General features: G+C 53.4%; 1 protein-coding gene across 2 annotated transcripts in view; it reads right to left on the bottom strand.

Annotated features, from left to right (window-relative positions):
- MYO5A (myosin VA) overlaps positions 1 to 25,104 on the bottom strand; it is a 49,307-nt gene that overhangs the window by 13,990 nt on the left and 10,213 nt on the right. For both annotated transcript variants that reach the window (XM_072981870.2, XM_072981869.2), the window contains exons 2-29: positions 24,243 to 24,353; positions 23,710 to 23,881; positions 23,235 to 23,379; positions 20,646 to 20,802; positions 17,961 to 18,104; positions 17,032 to 17,113; positions 16,357 to 16,464; positions 15,835 to 15,941; positions 14,911 to 15,176; positions 13,732 to 13,813; positions 13,143 to 13,283; positions 12,151 to 12,276; positions 11,591 to 11,674; positions 10,919 to 11,080; positions 10,629 to 10,726; positions 10,367 to 10,453; positions 10,157 to 10,265; positions 9,147 to 9,358; positions 8,467 to 8,623; positions 7,046 to 7,285; positions 6,579 to 6,827; positions 5,715 to 5,808; positions 5,054 to 5,202; positions 4,475 to 4,585; positions 2,731 to 2,874; positions 2,164 to 2,217; positions 1,598 to 1,825; positions 438 to 538 (exon numbers count right to left, since the gene is read on the bottom strand). In XM_072981870.2, coding sequence (XP_072837971.2) covers positions 438 to 538; positions 1,598 to 1,825; positions 2,164 to 2,217; positions 2,731 to 2,874; positions 4,475 to 4,585; positions 5,054 to 5,202; positions 5,715 to 5,808; positions 6,579 to 6,827; positions 7,046 to 7,285; positions 8,467 to 8,623; positions 9,147 to 9,358; positions 10,157 to 10,265; positions 10,367 to 10,453; positions 10,629 to 10,726; positions 10,919 to 11,080; positions 11,591 to 11,674; positions 12,151 to 12,276; positions 13,143 to 13,283; positions 13,732 to 13,813; positions 14,911 to 15,176; positions 15,835 to 15,941; positions 16,357 to 16,464; positions 17,032 to 17,113; positions 17,961 to 18,104; positions 20,646 to 20,802; positions 23,235 to 23,379; positions 23,710 to 23,881; positions 24,243 to 24,353 — 3,920 coding nt within the window. The remainder of the gene's footprint in view (positions 1 to 437; positions 539 to 1,597; positions 1,826 to 2,163; positions 2,218 to 2,730; positions 2,875 to 4,474; positions 4,586 to 5,053; positions 5,203 to 5,714; positions 5,809 to 6,578; positions 6,828 to 7,045; positions 7,286 to 8,466; positions 8,624 to 9,146; positions 9,359 to 10,156; positions 10,266 to 10,366; positions 10,454 to 10,628; positions 10,727 to 10,918; positions 11,081 to 11,590; positions 11,675 to 12,150; positions 12,277 to 13,142; positions 13,284 to 13,731; positions 13,814 to 14,910; positions 15,177 to 15,834; positions 15,942 to 16,356; positions 16,465 to 17,031; positions 17,114 to 17,960; positions 18,105 to 20,645; positions 20,803 to 23,234; positions 23,380 to 23,709; positions 23,882 to 24,242; positions 24,354 to 25,104) is intronic.

Consider the following 25,104-nt stretch of genomic DNA (forward strand, 5'->3'; position numbering starts at 1 on the left):
GGGCAGCGCATCCAGCCCTCCCCTCCAGGGGACCAGCCTGTCCCAGCCTCGACCTCTGGCAGGCTTCCCCCCAAACCGACCATTGTCCCAGGCCAGGGTTTCTTGGCCTACCGCCACGGAGGAGGAGCCCGGACTGTGGCTGTCTCACATCCATGCCGATCTAGCGACAGAAACACGGAGCTGCCGTTCGAGACAACCAGGAGCTTCGGGTCTCCTCCTGCACGGCCTCCGTCCCCGAGGAGAAAAGAGCCCCCCTCTCTGGCTCTGGGCAGGAGCTCTACAGCAGGGCGGAACAGCATGGCCGCCAAGCCATCCTCCGAGGGTCCCTGCCGGTCTCTTTCCTCCGTCTGAACCAAGGGCAGCAACACACGGGCCCAAATGCATGGGCAAACTGAGCGCGCGCGCACACACACAGACACACACCCACACCTTCCTACCTGTTTGTCTCCTTCAGACCCACGTACGCCTGGGCAATCTCTCCCTTGTCCTTCATCTTCTGCACATCCTCCAGAAAGATTGTGGCGTCAGTCATGGTGTTCTGAAAGGAAACCGCAAGAAGGATCAGCGTGTGTGTGTGTGCTTGTTTGTTTGTGTGTATGTGTGTTGGAGGGGTGGCAGCAGGGCAGCCTGCACATAAAGGGGGTGTGTGATGGTGGTGGTGGTTAGGGGTCTTCAGGGAAATTTGCACAGGGACTCGGACGAGCAAGGGGAGACCCAGGTTCAAATCCCTAGGCAGTCCCAAAGCTCACCCAATGATCCTGGACCAGTTATTTTCCCCCTCTTGCCCACTTAGCGCAGGGTTGCTGTGAGGATAAAATGGGGAGGACACGCCGGCTGCCCTACCCACCCTGAAGGAGGGAGGAGATACCAGCATAACGAGATAAAAACATAGCTGCTGCGGCCCCAGCGAGAAGCGGAAAAGCCCACCTGGCCACCCAGAAGGAGCCTCCACCCTCTGGGGCGAGGAGCCCTGGCCCCAGGGAGACCCGACCGAGCCGCCGGGCGAAGGGCAAGAAGGCACTCAGAAACCATCCCCGTGAATTTGGGGACGGCTTGAATGTATCGACCGAAATGCCCGCTGAGTGCCATGAGAACACCTCTGACACGGAAGGGAAGCTCACAGACCACAGAAGGAACCCTGCTTACCTTGTCATCCTGGCCATCCGGGGGGCAGGCAGGAAGGGAAAAGAAAGAGACACATCCCATCAGCGAGAGATGGCCGACTAGAAACCTCTGTACGCCCCCCCCCCCCAGCAACGGCTCCAGCAACGACGGCCAAGGTTTGGGAAGGCTGCCCTGTTGGTTCAACAGGCTGGAGAGGACCCCTCTTCCCAGAACCCTGGGCGGCAACAGGAGGTGGCAGAACCCAGACCCCCCCCCACACACTCCAGAGACAGCCAAGGGCACGGCGGAAGGAAAGGGGTTGTCTGTGTGGGGTCTCTCTCTCTCTCTCTCTCTCCCCTGAGCAGCTCTTGCGTTGTTCTTGGATCGAAGGCAGGAGGAAACCCACCCGTCAGGGACCACGATCCTGGCGCTGTCAAAGAGGAGGAGAGACGCCAGGAGGAGCTCCCGCCTTCCCCGCCAGCCAGCTTCTTACCTTGGGCTGAATGGCCTCCTTCTGGCTCATCAGCTGAGACCTCAGGATGAGGACCTCCTCCTTGCGCACCTCCAGCTCCTCGCTGACGGAGGTCATCTGGTCCAAGAGGACCCGGTAGGCCGGGGCACCCGGGGCCGTGACATCCGGAGCGCTCCTCTCCATCAGGGACTTCCTCAGCTCGTTCAACTCATTCTTCAGCTTCTTGTTCTCGGATTCCAGCTCTTGGCGCTGCAGCAGAGAAAAGGGAAACCACCGGCCCATCTGGAAGGACTCCAGGCGTATTTGGGTCCGTGCCTCCCCCTCCTCGGACCCAAAGTCCCTCAAAGAGGCAAGCCCCTTCGACAAGTACAGGGGGAAGTCCCTCAGTCTGCCTCGGATCGCTCTTGCCAGCGCTTCGTTCGCAAGTGGGCAAACCGTCCTGAAGACTTCTTCGAAAGAGGGCGCCCTCGGGGCCTCAAAGCATTTCTATGAAAACGCTATCTGAATCTGCTTTTAAAATTCTTCATCTGCCTGGTCATGTGCACAAAAGAGGATCCCCCCCCCAAAAAAAAGAGACCCGGAATTACCTTAAGCGATTCGTATTCCAGTTCCGCTCCTCGCATCGGAGGCCTTTCCTCCTCCTAGGAGAACAGAGACACAGAGAGAGACAATGCTGTCCTTCCTTCTTTGCATTGTGTGTGTGTGTGTGTGTGGGAGATCTGCAGAAAACACTGAGATCCAAGCAAGAAAGACTAGATGCACGAGAGGGCAACACGCTTCTGCAACTTACTGAACGCCACCCATTTCAGGGATTCATGCTCACCCTCGGGGCGGGGGGGGAACTGGTCTGCTGGGGGCGCCTGCCCACAGTGGGAGAGGCCACCCGAGGGCTGCAGCCGAGGGCCTTCCGACGCCGGCATTGATTCAGGCCCAGTGTGGATGTCCAAGGGAAGGCGGGGGGGGGGGCTACGTCCAACTGCTCTCTGAGCAAATACACCAGGAGTGGGAACCCACCTGTCCCTTCCTTCCTTCCTGTCTGCACCTGCCCAGCATGCCTTTCGAGGGCTGGGCATGAAGGAGGCCCTGACCTCCTGGAAGGGGGTCCCAGGGGCTCCTCAACGTCTCCCAAGAGGGAAGGGGCCCCCTTTCCTCACCTGGGCCTTCGCTCGCAGGGCCTGCTCCTCCTTCCGGTCCAGCTCCTCCTGCAGCCACTGCTTCTCCTGCTCCAGCTCGGTAACCCGTTTTTGCAGCTTGAGGAAGAGAGACATGTCCAGAGGGGCTTTCTTGTCGCTTGGCTCCTAAGCCGAGGGGAAGCAGAGGGTGCTCAGAATATGCCAGAGTCATCGCGGAATTCAAAGGGGGACCTCAGCCCAGTCCTTTCCGGTCCCTGGGTGCTGCTGGAGGCTGGAAGCCGGCGAGGCCCAGCAGCTTTGCCCCGGCGGCGCAAGAAGGCTCGGCCCCGGACTCCTCTGCGCGACAGCCGAGAGCTCCCGGCTGGGCCTGGGCCACCTGCCCCCACAGGGGAATGACGGTGGTGGGGGCACAGGGAGGGGCGCGCCGGGAACACCACCTGGCGTTCTGGAACAGCCCCATTGGCTGCCCCATGCCAGCGGTGCTGCAAAGACCCCGCAGGATGCGAGGTCACCAGCTCAGCCTGCAGGCAGCCACGCACGCATGCGCGCGCCCCCCAGCCCCCTCAGAGTCAGCAAGGGCAAGGAGAGAGGGCAGGGGGAACGAGGAGCAGAGGCGGAAATGTTACTCGGTTAGGAAGAGAACGGCTGATCCGCATTCCAACTCTAGTTCCAAAGGTTATTTGAGAATTTTTAAGAGGTCATTCCAAAAAAGGAGATCTAATACAACAAGGCATCTACCCTAAAGCTTTACAGACAGAAAAGCTGGGAACTAACTAGACGTAGGCTTATGGATCATACCTTTCTTTCTTACTTGTTTGAAAGGGAAGGGAAGGAAGAAAAAAGGTAGGTTTACAAGTTAGATTCCAAGAGAAATCAAACACACGCCACGTTTCTGTAACTGGGCGCCCACGTGATGACCAGTCTCAGATGTTGGATTCAATGTAAGGAAGGGCCCAAGACGTGTGTCTTGGACCCGTCAACCGCTTCCAACTCTGAAAGCGGTCGCTCTCTCTTGTGTTTGTTTGTTCAAGAACTCTCTTCGGATGGAAAGAGAAGGAAGGAGAGGTTTTCAAGACTGCACCGGCTGTGCTTCTTTGGGCGGGGGGGGGCGAGAGGGGAGGGTGTCCTGCCCTAAGCGAGGCCTCCATGGAGGGCAGGAGGGCCTCGGCTTCTCCCAAAACCCCTTCCAGAAGCCACGGCAGAAGCAGGGCCGGGAGGAGACTCCACGGGGGCCCAAGGCCGGCCTGTATCTGTCAGCCTCCTTCTGCCTCCCCCAAAGCGGGCTGGGAAATGCTGGGAGCAATGGTCCAAAGGGGTGGCGTCCCACGGCTCTCAACGGGGCCTCCATTTCGCAGTCTAATGCTTGGAAGAGAAAAAAAGGGTTTGGGCGACCCAGACCCTTTAACCCACTCAATGCTGGGTTCTGCACTCTGCTGTGCTATCGTTCTTATAGCACACAACACAGAAATCTAAAAAGAATGGGGGAAAAAACCCCTAATGCATTAAAAAGAGAGGGGATGGGGGAAACATTGTCAATTACCCTTACATAGGAGGAGCCCAGTTTACAGTCAGAAAAGAGGTGCAGCTTCACAGAGCCGACGGGACCATCTAAAGGGTCCCTGCGCCATGTCAGGGGCTGCTCTTCGCACAAGAGGGGTGATCTTGTGTTCACCCACAGCCAGCTCTGGTTGGTGGCAGGGTGGAAATCCACCCTGGCTGGGCCAGCAGGGGGCGCCCCTCCACTCGCCCACCGTTCCAGCCTTACCTCCTGCCGCATCTGTAGTTCTTCGGGCTCCGTGATCTCAGAGCTATAGGTATACTCGGATTCATTGCTATGCGTGGAATCCCTTCTTTTCTGCCCAGGCTTGGAGATATTCTGGGGTGTTGTGGGGGGGGGGTTGTAGAGAGAAAGAGAGCAGGGAAGAAAGGAAGGAAGGAAAGGCATTAGCATGAATGTCGGCCTGTGAGTTCCCCCAAGGCTCCGTGCTGGGCACATTGCTTTGCAGAAGAAGAGCCAAGAGCTTAGCAAGGACCAACAGGTGGAGGAGAACTCTGAGCCACAGCCAGAGGAGGAGGAGGAGGACGAGCGGGAGCTCAGGCGACGGCAGGGGTACCAAGCGGTTGCCTTTTCGGACTGCGGTTTCCCAGCGTGGCCACTTTTCCAAACAGCGGGATGGGGCAACCCTCCCTGATCCAAACGGCAGGCACTCTCTGCGCAACCCCACCGCCCTTGGGCCCACATCTGGGGTTCCCCCAGGGCCGCAGCGCCACCCCCAGCTCAGCCGCTGGTGGGTTGTTTTGGTTTTTTGGGCCGGCCCCTTCCCGGCAGTTTTAAGCCGCTCACCACCATCAGCGTCATCTCGTCCCGGAGGTCGTCGTATCGCTCCTCCAAGCGGCTGAACTCCTGGAGCAGATTCTGGTACCTCTGTCGCTCGTTGTTCAGGTCCATGTCCAGCTGCTTGGTCTCCTCCAGGAGCCTTTTCTCCATGACCTCTGCGGAGGGGCAGGGAAAAATGAACTCAGGTTCTAGGCTGACTATTCATGAAGAGTGTGGATATCTTCCCCCCCCCACTCCCCCCCAAAGGAAGGTCACTCTCCATAAGGAAACAAAAGACTGTAAATTGGGGTCTTGTCATATCTGCAATATGAATAAACAGAGCCGATTTCAAAAACATTCATTACCGGCCTGCTGGGTAGGCAGGCAGGAAGGGGCCCGAAGATGGACAGGGTGGCCTTCCCCGCTTTGGGTCCCAGCCTTGCCTGCCCCCTGGGAGCCTGCCCACCTCTGGCTGGAGAGATCGCGACTTCTCTGTGCATGCATCTCGGGCCTGGCGAGGGACAGGATTCCCCTCCAGCCAGGGACCCACAACAGGGCGACTCATGGATGTTTACGCCAACCTACATGCATTGAGGTTTTGTGACCTGGAGCAGGAGTTTAAGTGAGGAAAACCAAAGAGAAGGAAAAAAGAAAAGAAAAAAGATTTCAGCAAATAAATCCAGCGTACCTGTTATCTCTCTCGCCTGCTCCTGGATGCGGCGGTTCAGGTCCTCTTTCTCTTTCTTAAGCAGCATGTTCTGATCTTTCAGTTCCAGCACCAGCTTTAAAAAAGAGGAAAAGATATCAGAAAGAACTCCTAGCTAAAGCCAAAAAAGATCCCCCTTAATTAACACAATATGTTAGTCGGGGCAGACCACTCGAGGCCACAAGGGACCTGCCAAACCTTCCTTGCCCCTCCCCCCCACTCGGGCTCCCCAAAAACAGGAATCCATGGTCCTCCAGAGGTGTTGGACCAGAGCACCCCAAATCCCCTGCCACTGGCCAGGCTTTACGGGATAGTCTGGGAACTGCACGCCGACGCTTGCCTCTGGCTGCAACACTTGCCGGAAGGCTGAGGCTCCGTCCTTTGGAAGAGACTCCCAGTCCTCCCGGAAGGGCACACCGCTTCTACAGTGGCGCCCGCTCAACTCATCGTATACATTATGGACTATCTTCCAGCCCAACCCGGGGTCTGTCGCAGCAGCCTTTTTAATCCTGTCCTTTTGGCTCCCACTGGAGATGGGAAGCCACCGTCGCTCTTTGGGCCTTGGGCAGGACCGCTCTAAAACAACCCTGCTGTGTTGCATCCACGGAGGCAGCCCCTGGAGTCCCGCTCCCTCTGAAGCCTCCTCTTCCTTTCCCAGCCTCTCCTGCCATTCGGGAGTTCTACAACCTCCTGGCCTTCAATTCATTCTGCTCAGTTGCTTTTGCTTTGACATGTTTTCAAATGAGCATCACTAACCTACTAAACTTGGCAGTGCTACAATCTCGTTGTGGCCACCTTGTGGGTGCCCTCACCTCCATTCCTGCGGCGCACGGCACGCGGGCTCACCTGGTCGGTCTCTTGCTTGTAGACGTCCGCCTTTTCTTCGATGGTCTGCTTCTCGGCCTGTGTTTGGTGCAGCTCCTTTCGGAGTTTGGCAATCTCCTCCTGAAGGCTCAGGGCTCGGTTGGTGGCATTCTTGGCCTCCTCTTCACTCATCTTCAGTCTTTCCACATCGTTCCTTAGCTTCTCTGTCTCAGAGCTGTATGCTGCTTCCAGGGTTGTTAACTTCTCAAGCAGCGACCTGGAGTCTCTTGTCTGAAAGAAAATAAGAAATAAATGCTGATCCTGCCTGCCATACATTCTGCCCGTGCACGCCTTTCCATTTTAAAAGAAGACAGGGCACTTCTGCACAATATGAACAGATCACGCCGCCCTTCCCTTTTGCTGGAGGAGGCGGTGTGTGTTTGTGTGTGTTCGGGATCTGGTCCTGCACTCCCAGCAGCCTTCACGGAGACCCAGATGGGCCACTCTACCTGCTCATCGATTTTACGCTGGAGCTGCATGATCTTGTTCTCCATGCCAACGTTGAGCTTCTTGTAGTGCTCCACGGAGCGCGCCTCAATCTTCAGCTTCTTCAGCTCCCTCTTGGCAATCATGCGCCGGCAGCAGCATTGCAAGTAGACAATCGCCTTCAGGGCCCTCTGGTAGCGCCTGCGAGCCAGCCAGCCCCGCACGTGCTTCTGGATAATAGTGGCCTTGTGCTCCCGAAGCATCTGCAGAGTCACAAACACTCAGTCAGGATCCCTATTCCTAGATTTCAGACTTAAAAGAAAAAAAAAAACCCACCCAGCTACAGAGGTCAACCAGTTCATACCAACAGCTAAAAGAGCCACTTAGATCGCGGATGAAATCAGGAAGCAGAAAAAACAAGAACACAAAAACTAGGAAGGAAGGCGGTGCAGCATCCGCCGGGGACGGAGAGCATTCGTGTGAGGTACAGCGCGGACGCACTGCAAGCTACCAGGCTCTTGCCAGGGTCTTCCTGGAGATACACAGACACGTTCTGTCTATGACCCCCGTGGACTGCCTGTCCCTACCTTATTTATTTATTTATTTATTTATTTATTTATTTATTTATTTATTTATTTATTTATTTATTTATTTATTTATTTATTTATTTATTTATTTATTTATTTATTTTATTTCTATCCCGCCTATCTGATCTTATTAGATCACTCTAGGCGGCTTACAATAAAAACAACAATGTAATTTTAAGACATTACCTTGAACGCCAGCCTGATCTGACGGGGCCTCATCCAGACCCTCCTGAGAGTTCCAAGGCTGGGATGATCCTGAGAGCTTCATGAGTTACAGCGGCCCTTCCCCAACCCCAATCCCTTCCAACCCCCAGAACCACAGAGCAGGCAGGGCCACCGGCGGGAGTTGCAGCCCCAAAAGGGAGTAAAGGTGCGAGACGGGGAAATACGCCTTTCCGTTGAGCAGGGCAATCTTTCTCAGATCTGCTGTGCCCAACAGGTCTGAAAACGATGATGGTGTTTTATGTTCCAGGAGCTTTAGCTGTTCAAATGCCATGTCCTCTCCTCGGCCCCCCTGGCGATTCCTCTCTCTGTGCTGCGGCATCTTGTCCTTCGGAGCGGGCCAGCCTCTGTTCCTGCGCTGCCCTCTCCTCTGGTCCCCACCCTCTCTGCTCCCTGAGAAACACGGCCCGCATCCTGTTGTGGAGCCACAGACAGGGTCAAACCTGACTCCAGAGGATCACGTAAGAACCACCCAAAGCCTTGCTACTTAAATCCAGAGACATCCACTAGTTCCATACTTTGGGGGAGATGAAGGAACACCCCCCTCGGAAACGCACCTCTCTGGGAAGAAAGCAGGATCATGACCGCCATCTCTGCCCCTGCACCAAGCCAAGCATTCAAAACCAGGCACTTACTTTCTGGTACTTCCTCCTAGCAAGACAACCTCGCAGGTAGGACTGGATGACCACGGTGGCGGCCCGAATGCGGAGGTAACGCTTGCGGGCAGCGAACATCCGCTGGGACTTCTGAATGACGGTGGCTGCTTTGGTTCTCCGGAGGAAAGTGGCCAGGCTGCCCAAGAACAACAGGAGTCAAAAAAGGGAGCGGCCTTTTTATGGACAGTCTCCACTGCCATTTCACAGTCATCTCGCCCTATTACTCTCTCTCCACAGGCATGTTCAAGTTCGATAGGCCACTGTGGGGAAGAGACATGGGCCCAGGGAACCATTTTTTCCCTCCCCAGGACTCTCCCCAGGCCACCCACCCCCACAATCCAAACCAGAAGCAGTCAGAAATGCTCTTTCAATTTCACAAAAAAACCCAGGTTGGGGGGAGGTGCCGTAAGGAAACGGCCTTATCCTCAAGAAGGACTGGCACACCTGGAGACTTTGGGGAGCTGCAAAGCTGTGGCTCAGCTGAAAAATCGTATTATTTTAACTTTGGTATGTGTGGGGCAGTGGGGGAGGTGCTTCCATTTGGTCTATAAACAGGCTGATGAGACTCCCTGTGGAAGACTCCATTCTAAAGCAATGCGTCACTCAAATGAAGAGCCTGCTTGCCCACGTGGGCTGGGGGTGAGCGGGGGGGGGCTTACCATCGCGCCTGGTAACCTCTGACGTATCTCTGAATGGTGATGGCAGCCTTCCTCATGCGCAGGTACTTCTTCCGCATCAGCCACCCCCTGATGGTCTTCTGGATCCGGATGCAGGCAGCCCGGAGTTTATCAGCCCTTATTTTTTCCATGTAAGCGACCTGACCAGCCCGGAAAAATATCTTTGTCTTTCCAAACTGGTACTTATCCTTGTCCTGTTTTCAAAGGAAACAGACAATCAGTGCATTCTTTAAGAAGTGTTTTTTTTGGGGGGGGGCAGGGCAGGGCGAAGACTCAGTGAGGGCAGGATTAACAAGAAGATCATAACGGTGCCCTAGGAAGGACAAGACGACCTTCTCAGGATCAGACCAAAGGGAAGAAAGAGAATTGTTCCAAATCCTGTTATTTCCATTCATCAGCCAGATGGAATATTAAGGATAAAAAGAGACCACTGACCATCATCTGATTGAGAAAGGCTACGTTATGATGCAACGTCAAGAGAATGCAAGGCCTCCCCAGCCGGGGTCTGCTCACAAGCTCATTTGCCACCCAAGGCAAGGGTCCAAAGCCATGAGACCCCACCGGGTGACCGGGTGCCAATGTTTATTAAAAGGAACCCCACGAGGGGGAAAAGAGACAACGACCTGGTTGTGGCTCCCTCCTCCTGAGGTCTCCCTTCCAGACCAACAGGCCACACGGTTAACTGGAATGAGCAAATGCTCCCAGGGGTTTGTGGGAGGCGTAGCCGGGCCCTTCTCTTTCAATGGAAAGGCAAGAGAGTCTCCCTGGGGCACACGGGGGGGGGAGGGCAGGGAGGCTCCACCTTTGCTCAAGCAGGACGGCCGTCCCATCCGTGCAAACCCACACGCGTAGCACTCTTTCCTCGTCCGGGGCCAGTCTGACCTCAGCCGGCCCATCCGGTGGATAAACGGACCTGCCCCCCAAGTGCCCGGCAGGCTCAGGGACAGCCACACCCTTTGCAAGCATGAACATGGAGGAGGGGAGTTTGCTACCAGAATCAGAATCTCCAAGACGTTTTTACACGTCTGCTTCCTGTCGCTCAGGACATCTTTCTGCTTCATCAAGACGCGATAGCGGCTGAAGAACTCCTGATAGGTCCACCTAGTTTCAAGAAGAAGAACGGCATGACTCCGAAAGGAAAGCTCCCTGGGGGGAAAAAGGTTTCGTCTTCCCGTGAAAACCTCCGGTCACGAGGGCTTTACCTGGAGGGGAAACCAGCGGCGCTGATCCGGATCGTTTCCAGCACCCCACACGCTCGGAGCTGCTGCACGGTTCGCTTCTCATCAAACCTACGCAGGAAAACCTTGGTCAAGGGGGTCTCCCTGGCAGACCCCTCTCTGGCCGATGGAGGGTTCCGGAAACAGGCCCGGAGGGTAACGGGAGGTTTGGGGGACCCAATCCATTCCCAGGCCGGAGCTTCCCCTCCACCCCAAGCGTGAGACAGTCTGTGCAAATGGAACTTACATGAATGCAACCTTTAAGTCATTTGGTTTTATACACCGCACGTAATGTGGAGTCGTGGCATTCAGTGTCTCCATCAAGAGATGCAAAGAATTTCTGAACTGAAAGGGAGGGATTGAAAAGAGAGCAAGTTAGGAAAGGGAAACATAGGCACACCCACCCACCCCAATCCGGTCAGCTTTCTGAGCAGAAATGTCACTCCGCAGGCTGAAAACGCTCTGTCCCTGCTATGATGGGAACACCATGGCGCGTCACCCATTTGCAGAAGGGCCCGATCTGCCGACGCCACTGACCTGATGCCCGACTGTCTTCTTATGCTCCTTGCTGGTTTGGGCCACTTTAGACTTGGCTGGCTTGACTGGGGCTCGAGACGACAGAGGTGTTCGGCCAGAGGGCGTTGCCGAGGTGGAGCTGGCCTCCTTCTCATCCTGGAACAGCTCCGACAGCATCTTGAGCTGGGCCAGACACAGAAGAAAACACCTCCGTTAGAAAAGGGGCCACTGTCTCCTCAGGGAAACACAAACAAAAGAGGGAATTAAAAATGCACAGAAGGAGGATATCTTAAGGTTTCTGGAAGAGCCATAAACTTTACTGCTCCTTAGCTGCTGATTTGAAAAAGGAGAAGAGGTGGGAATGGAAGGAGGAAGTCTCCAGACTTAGGCACCAATGTTTAAAGCAGCATTAACTTTACTTGTAAAACGTGGCAGGCCTGCAACTCAATCAGGCTGCAGATGAGGCGGCATCACGCTCTCATGCCGTAGTTTTCTTTGGAGTAAATCTGATAAGACTTTAGAGAACAACTACATGTTTTGAGGGCACTAAACAAGATACAGTTCTCAAGACACTGGCGAGTTTCAGCGTGGAGTCATTAAACCGCGATTAGGAGAGCAGGCTAAAGTGGCCAAGAGCTCAACATAGAATAAGCAGGGAAGGACTGGAAAGTGGGAATGAATCCCAGTACTAACCTTACTTGATCTAAGAACATGGATTTGCTCTTCATAGACAGTGTCTTTGTTTTTTTCCAAGAATCCTTCACACTGGTACTCCACCTGGAATGACAAGCATTCTGTTTTACAACCCTAATAATAAAACTGGAACGGGACGGGGACCTCTGAGCGTAAACGCTTCCTACAAGCCCCAAAAAGCCAAGAGAAGGTGTACATAGTCTTCATCTCTCACAGGAGCTCAGAATACAAATACTTCCCCCAAGACCGGCTCCTCTTCCAAGGGGCACGCATGTTTTCCTGCCAGGGGCCTTGGTATTATTCACACGGTTTGGAGACCTGGACGGTGGGTCCTCTTCCGACTCCCCTGCAGGCCTTTGGGCATGCCCGCAGGAAGAGGTCCCACCGCCCAGGCTGGGCAACCTCTGCTGGTGCCACCGAGCCACTGACCAATCCTCTCAGCACAGGGGCCATCAGGAGGCAAAGGGATCCTCCGGCCAGCCCACAAAAAGGAGACCCGACGTGCATTTCTGGGGCAGTAAAAGAGTGTCGAGTCCAGCAGAAAACACAAACCCTTTTACCTTGTCTGCAAAGTGTTGGATGATAAACGCTTTGTTTGACATGCGGGGCTTCTCAAAAAGTGCAGTTTTATTCAAGTGAGTATTGTATAATTTCTGGGCCCAGCTGTTGTCGGAACCTTTAGGCATCTAGACAAGGAAAGAATAAAAACATGGCAAGCATTCTGATTAATTTCATCTTACAGCTGAGGTAGAAAAATCCCTCTGTCGTTTTTGGGTTCTCTTGAATCCCTGAGACTCAAACAACCACGGCAGGGCATTCACGGTTCATTTTGCTGCTGACTAGAAAGGGACGGCCCATTTATTTATTTAATTTTACATGCCGCCTATTCTTTCCAACACTCTGTTTCCTACCACAAGGCATATTCTGCGAGAGCTACCCTTCCTTGCTCATTTTAGAGCCTGCCTTCTAATTTCAAAGAGGACCAAAGACCCTCCAGGATGGACTGAGTCACGCAATTGATTTTTATCACAGGAGGAAAACTAGGCAGAGGAGGGAGGGGAATGGCACTCCAGAGGGGGAAAAGAATTAACTGCATCAGCCACGGTGCAAATCTAGCACGGTCTCCTTCACAAGCTCCTCTTTAGGACCAACACACAACCTCAAGGCCTGCTAAGTGAGAGGCCATTAAATGGCACATCCCTCAGCAGCTGGAAGACTTCAACCCCCCCAAAACACACACACACACACACACCCAGAGTCCAGTCCTCTTCATTCTCACTCAGAAGCTGCCCCCTCCAAATTGCTCCCAGATTCATGAGCAGCCTCAAGTGGGGCTGGTCCTGAACTCAGCAGGCCAGAAAAGTCCAGCCACCTGGTAGAAGCCTAAGCACAGTGTTCAAAGGAAGGGCGGTAGGGCTCCATTGTCCTGCAACGCGACCCATCTCCCACATCTCGGCTCCACAACTGTATACACACACAGACACACACACAGAGAGAGAGATGGAGATAGAAAGAGAGAGATACACATCTAGGAGATCAAGACTCCTCCTACCTTACATTCCTCATCCAGCAAATCCAAAATACCCATTTTGGCCTCTATGAGGTTAATGCAGGGCTGATTGTCGTAAAAGTCAATCAAGGTCCAAGGGATCTCTTCTCTCATGTATTCCTCTTGCTCCAGCTTGAAGACATGCTGCCGGAAGAGGGATGAGCAGGGTTATTGGGGGCCTGTTCACTGGCGCTTCCCTGACCGCCTCTCCCCTGCCCCGCTCGCCTCAATCACATTGAATCTAAATGCAACCCATTGTTTGCCAAGTGGCGAAATAAGCAGGTGAAAGCAACCCTTCCTTTCTGTATCATGTGCTCAAACGCCAACATTTTAAGAAGGCTTTTACTCTATGAAAAGAGGAGGGTGGCAAGAAGACTAGATAGCAACATGGGGAGAATGAGAAGTTAAGGAAATGTGACAGCGGTTCTTCTTAACAGCCACCACCATCATTCATAAAGCACTCAACATTTTTATTTTACCAGGATGATGCACGGCCAGCTCAACAGCAGCCCTGAGGATCCAGTGATCCAAAGGGACAACATGGTGGGTGGGAAAATCAAAACACAGATCTCTCCCTTCCTCCTCCTCTTACCATATTGAACTGTTGCTGCAGCTTCTCATTGGCATAGTTGATACAAAATTGTTCAAAGCTGTTTATCTCAAAGGTCTCAAACCTGCAGAGAGAGAGATAAAAAGCAAATGCAATGACTGGCATGAGAAAGAAAGCTGGCCACCATCAGCTAACGGTGAACAGAAAACGGCAACCAGGTGACCTTAAAATGGGACAACGCTGGCAACAAACGCTGGCTGGAGGATGGGAGGAAACTGAGAAGTGAGTCAGAGGGGATACGGACTGGATTTCTCCAGCCACCCCTCTCTTAGCCACACCCAAGCAGAGGGGTGTTGAACGAAGCTTCTGCCCTCCCCGGTCCCCCCCCTGGCACAGCAGCCAAGCTGAAGGAAGGGGTGTTGCACCCTTTGGAAAGGAGGCGGAAAGGCCCCGTCTCTGGGCCAGGTGGCTGAAGCCGAGGCAGTGGCTGAGCTCTCTCTCTCTCTCTCTCTCAGTCCTCGGAAGGGAAGCGTTTCTAGCCAGCCCTTTCTTGGGTGCTCCCAGGAAAGCCTCTTTGAGGGGAAGGAAATGGCGGCCCCAGGCATTTACATGCAGCAGCTGTGCATGCCAGGGGGCTGGCCAGATCCATCCCTGCAACTGCCCCACAGACCAAAAGAGTGGGGTGGAAAGGCATGCTCTGCTATCACACTACGTGGAAAAGGCAACACACCCACACCCTCTTCCTGGAGCCACTTAGGGGTCATCAACACTCCCTCAAATTCCTTCCCACGGTTGGTGGACCCCCCCCCAATTCTTCCTGGAAGCCCTCCAACCGACCCCCCGGCCCAGCTCATGAAAGCCATGCCTTCTGCAGCACCGGGGCCCCTAGAACCGGCTTGTCCCGGCACAGAGCTTCTCGTGGCTCAGTTATGTAACGGCCAACCCCACGTGTGGGTGCTGACTTCCCTGATGAGGGGAGGAGGCCAGAGTCCCGCAGGAGAGGCACGATCCATAAGGGTCAGTTCACACACATGGTCCTGTGGCCACAAGCACACACGGGTGGCCCTTCAGAGTTTGGAAAAGTTACTTTTGGCCTACAGCACCCAAAGCAACCTCCCTCCCATGGCCAGCTTGGGGAAAAGATTCTGAAGCCCCAAATTTAACCTTCCTGGACTCTGGTGCCCCACCGGGCGGCCGGACGTGCCGAGAGACGTCGCTCACCCGTAGATGTCCAAGACGCCGATGAAGGAGTGCTGCTTCATGGTGGAGAGGAGGGCTTTGTTCACATGGCCCACAATCCAGTTGAAGAGGCGGGCGTAGATATGCTTGGCCAGCGCATCCCGGGCGTTGGTGGCCTGCAGCTTGGAAATGGGCTTGATGTAGGTCTCCGTGGCCGTGACCAGCTTCCGGTGGCACAGCCAGTGGGCCATCTGGTCATACTCCACACCCATGAGTTCACAGAAGATCTTCAGGGGCTCATGTTTGGGCTGAAAGGACAGAGAAGGACTGGAATCTGGAAAATCACACTCACCATCAATGCTTGCTGTCGGTGCTCCTGAGATAGGTAAAAAGCGACACTGGAGGTTGGAGAGGAGAAAGGGCTTTGAACCCCAGCACCTACGGACCCCAGCCAAGAGGTAAAGAAGGGGATCTTTGAAAGAGGGGGCCTGCACAGCTCCTCCATAAGGCCCACCCTCCCCTCATTCCTCTTTAAGGGTAATCCCGTGTTTTAGAGAAGCCACAGAAACTACAGAAATACTCCAGCGAGCTGCTGACTTTGCGTCCTCACATCTAGAAAACTAAGTTTCTGCACAGCTTCCCGATCCATCACAGGATTGCAGCTTTGTGCCAACACAGGACAAAGAATCCGCTCCATCTAATGTTTTCCATGTCAGCGTAACTCTTGAACAGACACCGACTGGGAATTTAATAGAGCTAGTATGAAGGGGGAAAGGGAGGATGTTACTCAAAAGGATGTTTTTGAAAAATGGAGGGCGTTATTCACAAGGGGGAAAGGCGGTGGGGGAAATGGAGGGTGCCTGCATTTTTGTGGCCCACTCCACAGCACAGAAACCCCCCAAGAGCAGGGAGGTTCTATCAAGGGTCCCCACGGTAAACAACACGTCCGGCGTATTTGGGACTTACAGGTATGATGCAGCTGTCAGCATCTCGAGAGGTGAACGCCACATTGCCCAAGTGAAGAATAGCAGCCAGGATCTGAAAAATTCCCATCTGGCAGGAATCAACAATACCTGCCGTACGGGGAGGGAGGAACAAATGAGAATTCGGCTTGTTGAGATATGGATGCAGGGGGAGGGTCAGGGTCGGAAGGGGGGGGTTCTTCCTTTTGAGCTGCTTGAGGTACAGAAGAAGCCTTTGTTTTCAGCAGGTGTTCATCTTCCTAAAACTCACGCCATTCCTTCCTCCAATTTGTTCAGAGCACCAAAGGTGCCACATTTTCAGAGGAAAACCCACCCAAAAGCATCTTCCCAAAGTTAATGAGCTGTTTATACACAGATGATTTGGCTCAATGTACAAAAGAAGGGCGCTGTAATTCATAACCCTTTCACTATTTGCTGAAGGCCGTCGTGGGTGGGGGGGTCGGGGTGTGTGTGTCTGCAGCCGGGGGTCCGATCCTGCAGGGAACCAGGCCCGTCTCAGCCTTACCTAGCAAAGTGCAAGCCCGCCGGGTATTGGCCATCTCTTTCGCGTCATCAACTCCATCGATCGACGGACTGCCCCCTTGTTTGGTGTAGTGGAAATAGTTTGCGTTCCCTATTTAAACAAGGAAACATGCGCTTCTTTGCATACCATGAAGAACAGCACACAACGAAGCGCCCTCCCTTCACTGACAGGACCAGGCAAAACCTTACAGTTGTTGCACCCTAGCTAAACCTAGAAGCCACATCCAACAGACCTGGAATTATCTGCTGGTCCCACTGCAGCAGCAGCAGCAACACCCCCCCCCCAACACACAGACACCCACCCACCCACCCTTCTCCGTCCACCCCAAAGCCATGTCTGGAGGGCAGGAAACTTGGTCCTTCGGCAGCTCCAAGGGCTGCAGGGGGTGGGGGGTCCAGGCTTCACAGGAAACCCTAAAGGGACACATAAGATTTTTTTCCCACCTTTGTAACATACACAGAGGACAATAATCAAACTTGAGCAGTATATTCAGCAATAAGGGAGGGGCTTCTAATGCACACAGAAAGAAGCTTCATTCCCCTTCACAGATTCAGAGTTTGGAAAGGCCAACACTTTGAAGAAGGCAATTCTGTCAAAGTGACTCTACTTCAATACGGGCCGTGCTGGAGGCTCAAGGCGGTGCATGCAGATCCATACCTAACCGCAAAGTTCTAAATTCGGGTAATGCTGCAGAAGCACAGAGCTGGTAGAAGATATGGTAATTTCTCTCTTCTTCTGCCTTTAATACAAATAAATAAAGGTAAGATATCTATCAAGGAGTGAGGAAAGAGAGAGACACACAGAGAGGAAGGAAAAGATTTCATGCATTAAGAAAGCAGCACAGAAAATGGAAGTTCCGGGTGGGATGTGTGTGTGTCAAAGGTCTTGGGGAAGCACATATGAATTCATTGAAATCCTTCTACTGTACTTCTTTTAAAAAAAGAAAAGTCTGACCCCTGAACACAGGCTCTTGCATTCTGTTTAAACCCCTCCAGCAAAAAGGGAGCAAACGGCAGCCTGTTGTCCTGATGAACAGCTCTTCCCAAGGGGAAGTTTCTATCTGCCTCCCCTAAATTCCCTCTCCCCCTCCAGCACTCATTCCAAGCCTGCCTTCTAGAAAAAGAGGAACCCCACCCGCTTCATCTTCTGCATGACAAGCCCTGAAGTATTGGAAGGGAGCAACCTTGTCTCTCCTCCCTCTTCCCTCCGGCAGGCCACGAAGCGCCGTCTACTCCCCTGCCCCAACACCCTGGTTGGTTCTGCGAGGCCTCCGGTCTGGCGGGCCAGCGTCTTTCTTCCACTCCGCTGGCTGGAACTGGGCCCTGTTGTCCAGGTACGGCCCGAGTGCAGCCAAACGGAGCGCCACCTTCCTTTCCTCTCCGCTCGCCTTCGCACAACAGCAGGCGGCCTGACACGCTCCCGGCTCTTATGGCTTTGGCCATGATACAGGAATGCCCCCCCCCACCCCGAGCTCCCTTCCCCTCCTCTACCAGGGTGGGGGCTAACCTAGACGGGCTCCCAGAGACAGCCTCCCGACAGGGCCTCCCACGCACGAAGACCCCAAACGGGTTTCACATCCATTTTACCTGGAACACCACTCTCGATTTTTCTAGCAGGTAAGTTCTCATGTGGGCACCGATGATGCGAAACCTCTTGTCGAAACCGATTTCAATGTACTTCCCAAAGCGGCTGCTGTTGTCGTTCCGCGTGGTCTTGGCGTTCCCGATAGACTGATGGTGAGGAAATCGCAGAAAGGGTTTAACACGTTAAGGACCCAGTGGTGGCGGCAGCAACACCAGAAAAGATGGCGAGAAATCGCGGGAATCTCAATTAAAGTACTGTCTGACTCGTCGGGTATGAACTTCCACTCGAGCAGCAATACTTCGCTGCATCAGTTGGTTAGAGGAATTCAAACCAGTTCTGAGGCTGCAGCTCAGAGTACTTTTTCCTGGAAACAAGTCCCACTGAATTCAATGGCCTACATTGAGTTGTTCATCCCAAGAAGGGAAGAGCCATTCAATCACTGGCATTTATGGAAGTGACAGTTTATCAAGATTCAATTCAATTCAATGGGTCCACACTAACTGGGACGAACAATTGGATTCAAGCCAATGTGACTTACCCCCCCCCCCCCGGGTCTAGGATGCCCCTGACAATCAGCCCGAAAGGGGCCTTGGATTAAACAGGCAACCTCTACTTTAAAATATGTATGGCCAGCCTCTGCAAACATGGAGCTCCTCTGCGCCTCACACAGGGATGGGGTGACGAACTCGTCCAAGAAGAGGCTTTCTGAGGCATTATTACCTGCACACTTGAACTAAGAACTGAAAGAAGGCTTGGTGTTCTGGAGCGATTGTTTTAAAGCATATTCAGTTTAAAGAAGGGATCAGTCTAGCATCTGGAACATCAAAGCTCTTCTGACTGGGATGCAGCCTCAATTTTCATTAACAAATTGTCATCAAAAGTCATACGACACCCTGAATTTCTCTTGCCATAACTGCATGTTAGGAATATTCTGGAATACATCCACAAACTAAGATTACTCTTTATGTGACAAGCCCTGTTCCAATGCTTGTTGTACTGGAGATAGGGAGGAAGAGATCAAAGCACGAGAAGCAGAATAGACATGGATTTCCACAGCAAATCAGTAATTCTAGCTTATTAAACCTCAGTACGAATAAACTGCATGCTCATGCACACAAAAGCAGGTCAATAAACCAAGAAGATAATAGCTTAGTGTGACATCCAAACACAGGACAAAGTTTAAGTGCATCAAAACAAGCTGGGATCGTAAACCAGCTGCAAACCGGTTTTTATTTGGCCATCCTTACCATAATCCCAAGTCCAGGCATCACACAGAGTGATTCATTCCTATCTTATTCAACCACTTGTAGAAAAGGAGGAGCAAAGGAAGAACCACCAGGATGGGTAGGTGCCAGTATTTAACCCCCACCACCCATGTTTACTAAGCCAGAATGGTTGGCGAACTAAGACAACTTTCTGTGTTGGCTGCTTTAGCCCTGTGGCCCTTGTGCTGGAGGCAGGATGGCCATGCTGTTTGCACTCTCTGAAGAAGCACAAGGTAAAACCCGTTGGGTCTGTAGGCCTTGGAAACAGCCAACGACAACACGGCGCCAATTTGCCTTCCACACTGCAGCCGGCGGCTCCTTCCATGGCCTTTGAGACAGACACGCAGCTCCAGGCAACTTTGGGGTTGCCTGTTACAGCCTCGTCTAGGCCGCAGGGTTGCAAGGAGAGCTCAGGGCATATGCAAAACCGCAGAAATGCTCTCCCTGGCCTCGCCCAAGAGCCGTCCTGATCTGCAAGGAACCCCCCTGGAGACTTTTGCAAATTCCTGTTCCTGGAAGGAAAAAAGGACCCCTTGCGCACCCCCTTCACGAGGCGATGTGGAACGGCTAGGCGTGGCATCAGACCACCGGTGGGATTCCACACAACACGGCAAACCAGGCAGAATTACCTTCTCACCGAACACCTCAAAACCACCTGTGCCAAAGTTGCCTTAGGGTGCCACCTCCACTGTGGTTTGTGTTTCAAGAAGTTCTTAAATAAGAAAGAAGTATATTTTGAAGAAAAGATTACAGAAGGAAGCAAATCTGGCTTAATTTGTCAGCAGGTCTCTTGGATATTGGCTGTCCAGCCAAGAGTGGCCTTTGCTGGTCAGACGCCCTTCTTTTCCACCCCACCCTCATATCCTTGTCCCTCTTCTGTGGCCTCTTTCTGACTGCGAAGTTGAAGGAAGAGCCGGTCCTTCTTTGTTTTACTGACTGGCTAGCCACTGTGGGCTGAAAAGTGGGGTAAAAACACTTTTAAAATAATAAATATCCTTGCATAACAAGCTGTACCACATGGAAAAAAACTGCAGTCTGCCTAATTTGACCATGTATGCTTGATCTTACAACAGCACTTTATGCCACATCAAAGCAAAAAAAACAAAACCTAAGATCTATAAATAAAGCAAAAGGAATTACTAAGCGTGAACCCTTAACTGCCTGTAGAGGGATTTATGCCACTGCATTCTTACCGTTTACCGTGTCTCCTGCAGGTGGCACCAGCCTTTGGATTCAGACCTAAAGACTAAGCCTCCGTCTGCGCCATCCGCCAGCGATTTTACGTGGTCAACTAGCCCTTCACTCAGAATTTGTGCTGAAAGGTTGGCATGTAATCCAATGGAGATTTGGGCACCTAATACGAAGGAGGACCAAAATCCCAAACCGCCACCAGGCTTAAAAGGACCGGGCTCCTGGTCTTACCTCCATGATCGGATTGGAAGCCAGCACTCTCTCCTCGACGTTCGCTTCGCTAGCAGAGCCGCTGACGGTAGCAAAATACCTCATGGCGTACTTGGCAGAGACGGTTTTTCCGGCTCCCGATTCCCCGCTGACAATGATCGACTGGTTCCGTTCATCCCTGAAATGGGAAAGCGCCCGGCCCTTTCCGTCATGTCTCGGTGCCTTCAGGCCGGCTCTAGCAGGCTGACCGATGCTGGGGAGAGCGAGCCTCGAACGCACAGCCTGAGCAAGGGAACGCCTCTGGGAAGTTTTCATTCGGAGGCCAAGAGCCGCCCTTTGCTTGAGGTAAATGTCTGTTGCGTGGAACTCGACAGTGACAGGGCTTCGTGTTCACAACAGCCTAACACAAAACACCTAAAGATTCCACCCACAGGCAGGAGAATAATAAACCCGCCTTTCAAAGACTCTGTGAGAAATGCAGGGACTGAAGCCGTTACGAAGCCCGACAACAGAGCAGCCCGCATCCCCCTTGGCTAACAAAGTATGGATGCCACACTCAAATGGCAGGCAAGGCCCTGGCACCGAGAGGCTCCTCAGAAGCAGAAGCCGCCCGGACAGAGTCCCTCCTGCAAGGAAGGCCGGGGCGGAACAAAGGCTCCTTGTGCCCGCTTGCGGCCTTCTCGGAGCTGCTTCCCAGGCCGAGCTCGGAGGACGGACGACGACGGCGACTCCCGCAGCCGCGCTGGCTTTTCTTTATTCGCTAACAAGGGAGCGCTTGTTCCCCCGAGGGTTTAAAGGGGGCCCAAGAAGGGGGCCCGGACGACACTTCCGACGCATCTGCCTTCCAAGGCCCCACCCGTCTCTCCCCCTCCTCACACCTTCTCCCTCCCTCCCTCCCTCTCTCTCATTTCACAAAAACAAGGCCCAGTTCCGGAACCAATGCGTGATTCTTCAACTCACAGCAAGTAGGTGGATCACCTATTAATTTTCAACAGCATAAGATCCCATAGGTGATCAGCCCAGCTGGCCAGACCGAGAATTGTAAGCACCACCGTGCGCTCTCTCTCTCGGGTGGATCCCAAACGGCAACTTTGGACTAAAAATCTCCAGGCTGTGAGCGATGCGGGAGGACTGGGATCGCTGACCACTAACGGGCAGAAGCGGGATGGTCAGCCCCTGGAAACCCAGAATCATGCAAAGCCCTGTTCTCTCGGGACATTCCAGGCCTTAAATCCTTCCCATCAGGTTTCACAATCAAAAGAAAGGAAACCCCAACCCGACCTCAGATAAAGCAAATATCGGCCTGGCCGGTCCCCAGTGGGGTCTACCAGGGAGACGGGAGATTCAACCCATCACTCACACAAAGCCCACGGCCGACCTGACCTCACACCCGCTGCTCCCTGGCTGGGTCGTTGTGAGGAAACAAGGCAGAGGGAAGAGGAGCCGAAAGACGACGTAGGCTACCTTGAGCTCCACGGAGGAAAAGTGGAATATAAAAACGGAATAATCAAACCTTCCATTCACCATCTTGGGTGCTACAGGGATAAAAGCCGTCCGCCCTGGCCTCTGCGCTGCGGTTTCTTCCCCTCTGCGAGCATCTGCCTGTCCTGGTCCCGCCTCCTCCTCCTCCTCCAGCCCATTCGGGGCTGCCAGGTTCACCCCTTGCTCTATCTTGCTTCTCTACGGGTGCCATAAGAACCACCTGCTGTGCCCTCTATCCGCTTCCTCTGCTTCGGCGGCCACTTCAGTCCACACACGCCAGCTCTCAAAGGGCCTCCGAGAGTCTTTGCCAGTCACTGCCTTCACCAACTGAGTGCAAGATCCACGTTCCCATCCCACGGCAGCCCCCCTGAAGCCAGCCGAGAGGCCCTTCCTGTCCTTCGCGTTGGCCCACCTGGGCAACAACAAGACTGGCACCCAAAGGAGGGTGAGAATCCACCTTGAGCGTCACCTGTGACTTGAAAAACCCACCAGTCCAGGTTCCCCAGAATGGCACAAGTTTTCCTCTGGCATGGCGTCTCCTCCCCATTCGCCCCGACCACCCTGACAGCTGTCAATGGCAGAATAAACAGCTGGTCCCGATCGAGGGCACCAACGCCACGGGAAGCATCTGTTGCCGCCTGCAAGATCCCGACAGACGGCGTTCTGGGCTGAGAGGTGAGGCAGCAGGATGAAAGGACTTCTCCGGGGATTCCTCTACTCTGCTGCGGTCACCGTGGCCACCCCACCGTCGGATAATGCTTCATGAGCAGCTCCCGGCCAGGCCCCTGAGGCGAAGCGCCACCACCCGATTTTACCCCATTTCCCTCCTGACAGCAACAGGCTGCGACAAAGCTAGAGCTGGTCTTTAGGGCCGCCGGAGCCCAAAAGCAAACAGGGTGGGAGAGGTGGCCGGGGTGGGGGTGGGGGAGAGAAACCTGGGAGAGTGTCGACTGGGACACCTTTTCGAGAAACATGGCTTCGTTTTACTTTCTCTCGGCACAATTCCACTACAGGCTGCCTCGTCCCGGGATGGGGGGGCCTTCTGCCTTTCTCCAAGGACACCCCACCAACCCTGAGGGAACAGACCCGGGCCCTGTGAAGGAACAAGAAAGCTCCTCGCCCACCAACCTGGCCATTTGCTTATAAGCCTCCTCAGCCACTGCGAAGATGTGCGGGTCCATATCGCCCATGTTCTGTCCACTGTACGCGTTGATGATGTCTTCCCCATAGATAGGCAGCTGTTCGTAAGGATTTATGGCGACTAAAACTATACCTGTGGAAGAAACAGTTTAAAGGAAATCAGAAGATGTTCTTGGCAAATGTTGACCACAGGCAAGCATGGGGGGGGGGGGGGGCTTGTTTCGTTTTGTTCCTTGCTTTTGCTCAAAACTCAACTGGATCAGAATGTTCCAGGTTCCCCCCCCCCCTTCTGTTAAGAGACAGCGAGAGAGTGAGAGCACGGGAGCACAAAGCAGGCAGCCAGAAGGGGAAGGGACGTGCCCGGGAGAGGCTCCCCCCCCCCACACACACCTCCAGGTCTCCCCCCCCCCCCCAACCTTTCTGACACAGGCAGCAGAAAAAGGCAGGCTGGTTCTGTGCTCACCGCAGTAGGTATAAATGAGCTTCGAGTCTATAAACCGAACTTTGAGGTTATGCAGAACAGCAGGCTCGTGGAGGTAGCTGAGCGCTGTCAGGTCATTTTCCCCCACAAGTATGTCGGGGTTTCGCAACGGCGGCAGCTCCTTAGTCTTGGGATCGAGGCTATATTGCAGATCCTGGGAATTAAATGGGAGCAGATAAACGAAAGCCATGTTTCTAGATCCATCGCGTGCATCCTTTCCATAGTGTAGCAGCAGCTGAGATAAAGGAAGGCTTACATACACCAGAACATGACACACGGCGCTATACCGTCTGCAAACAGACAGAGATGGCTGGGTACCCACAGAGTGCTGATTGCATTTGTTTTAGGAATACTGAAAGCCGCCTCAAGAACTTTCTTTTGCAGGCAGAATTTAAACATTCCTGTCAATGAAGAGGAGGCAAAGGATCCTAGCAGGAAAGAGTCAACCCTGGGTACTGAAGTCCAAACGTTTTTACCAGGGTTACAATGAAGGGTAAGGGAAGAGTCCACGTTACCTTGCCATCCTCCAGTTGAACATGGAGCACTTTGTCTCCCGGCTTATAATCTTTCACCAGTTCGGCCGACCTCCAGACCACATCCGAATCGGGGATCCAAATCCTTGCATACTACAAAAAACAACCACATGAGCTTGGACTGAGAGCAAGACAATCACATTCTCAGCTTTCCTCCAGCAGTTCCCTCTTGTTTTCTTCCACGCCCTGCCTCAAACGGCCTCCCAAAGCTCCTTTTGAATACTTTGTGTGGGGGGGGCAGACTGACAGGCCTGGGGGCAGGAAGGGGCCCCTTGGGGTGCAAAACAAAAGCCACCAAAGCCACTCTCTCATCCCTAAAGTCAGATGATCTTGAAACGGAATGGACACCCCTAGTAGGAAAGTGGGACTCCATGGCTTTCTCATGGGGAACTAGGCCAGCAGAACACTTTCCCACGTTCTCACGTGGAGGATTCCACCAAAGCCACGACTAGAGGAGATCTGGAGTGTCCTCGTGCTTCTCCTTTGAAGTGTCTAATCTGGATGTGCAGTTGCCCCATTCTTCAAAAGAACAGGCAGTCGTTGAACTGGAAATTCACAGAATGAGCAGCAGACTTACTTCTTAGCTGTAAATCTCTCTTTCTTTCTCTCTCTCTCTCTCTCTCTCTCTCACACACACACACACACACACACACACACACACAAACAGAGAGAGAGAGATCAGTTTATGCCTATTGGGGTGTTCTAAGAGCAACATGTTTATCACAAAAAGGAACAAAAGAATGTATTTTAGCCTCTGCAATCCGAATTCACGGGGTGCCTCCCCCTACAATTTCACCCTATACCTGTCTTGGTACGTGCCTTTACAATGCAATCAATCAATCAA

This window comes from Pogona vitticeps, chromosome 12 (genome assembly GCF_051106095.1).
Source record: "Pogona vitticeps strain Pit_001003342236 chromosome 12, PviZW2.1, whole genome shotgun sequence".
In the NCBI taxonomy this organism is placed as follows: Eukaryota; Metazoa; Chordata; class Lepidosauria; order Squamata; family Agamidae; genus Pogona; species Pogona vitticeps.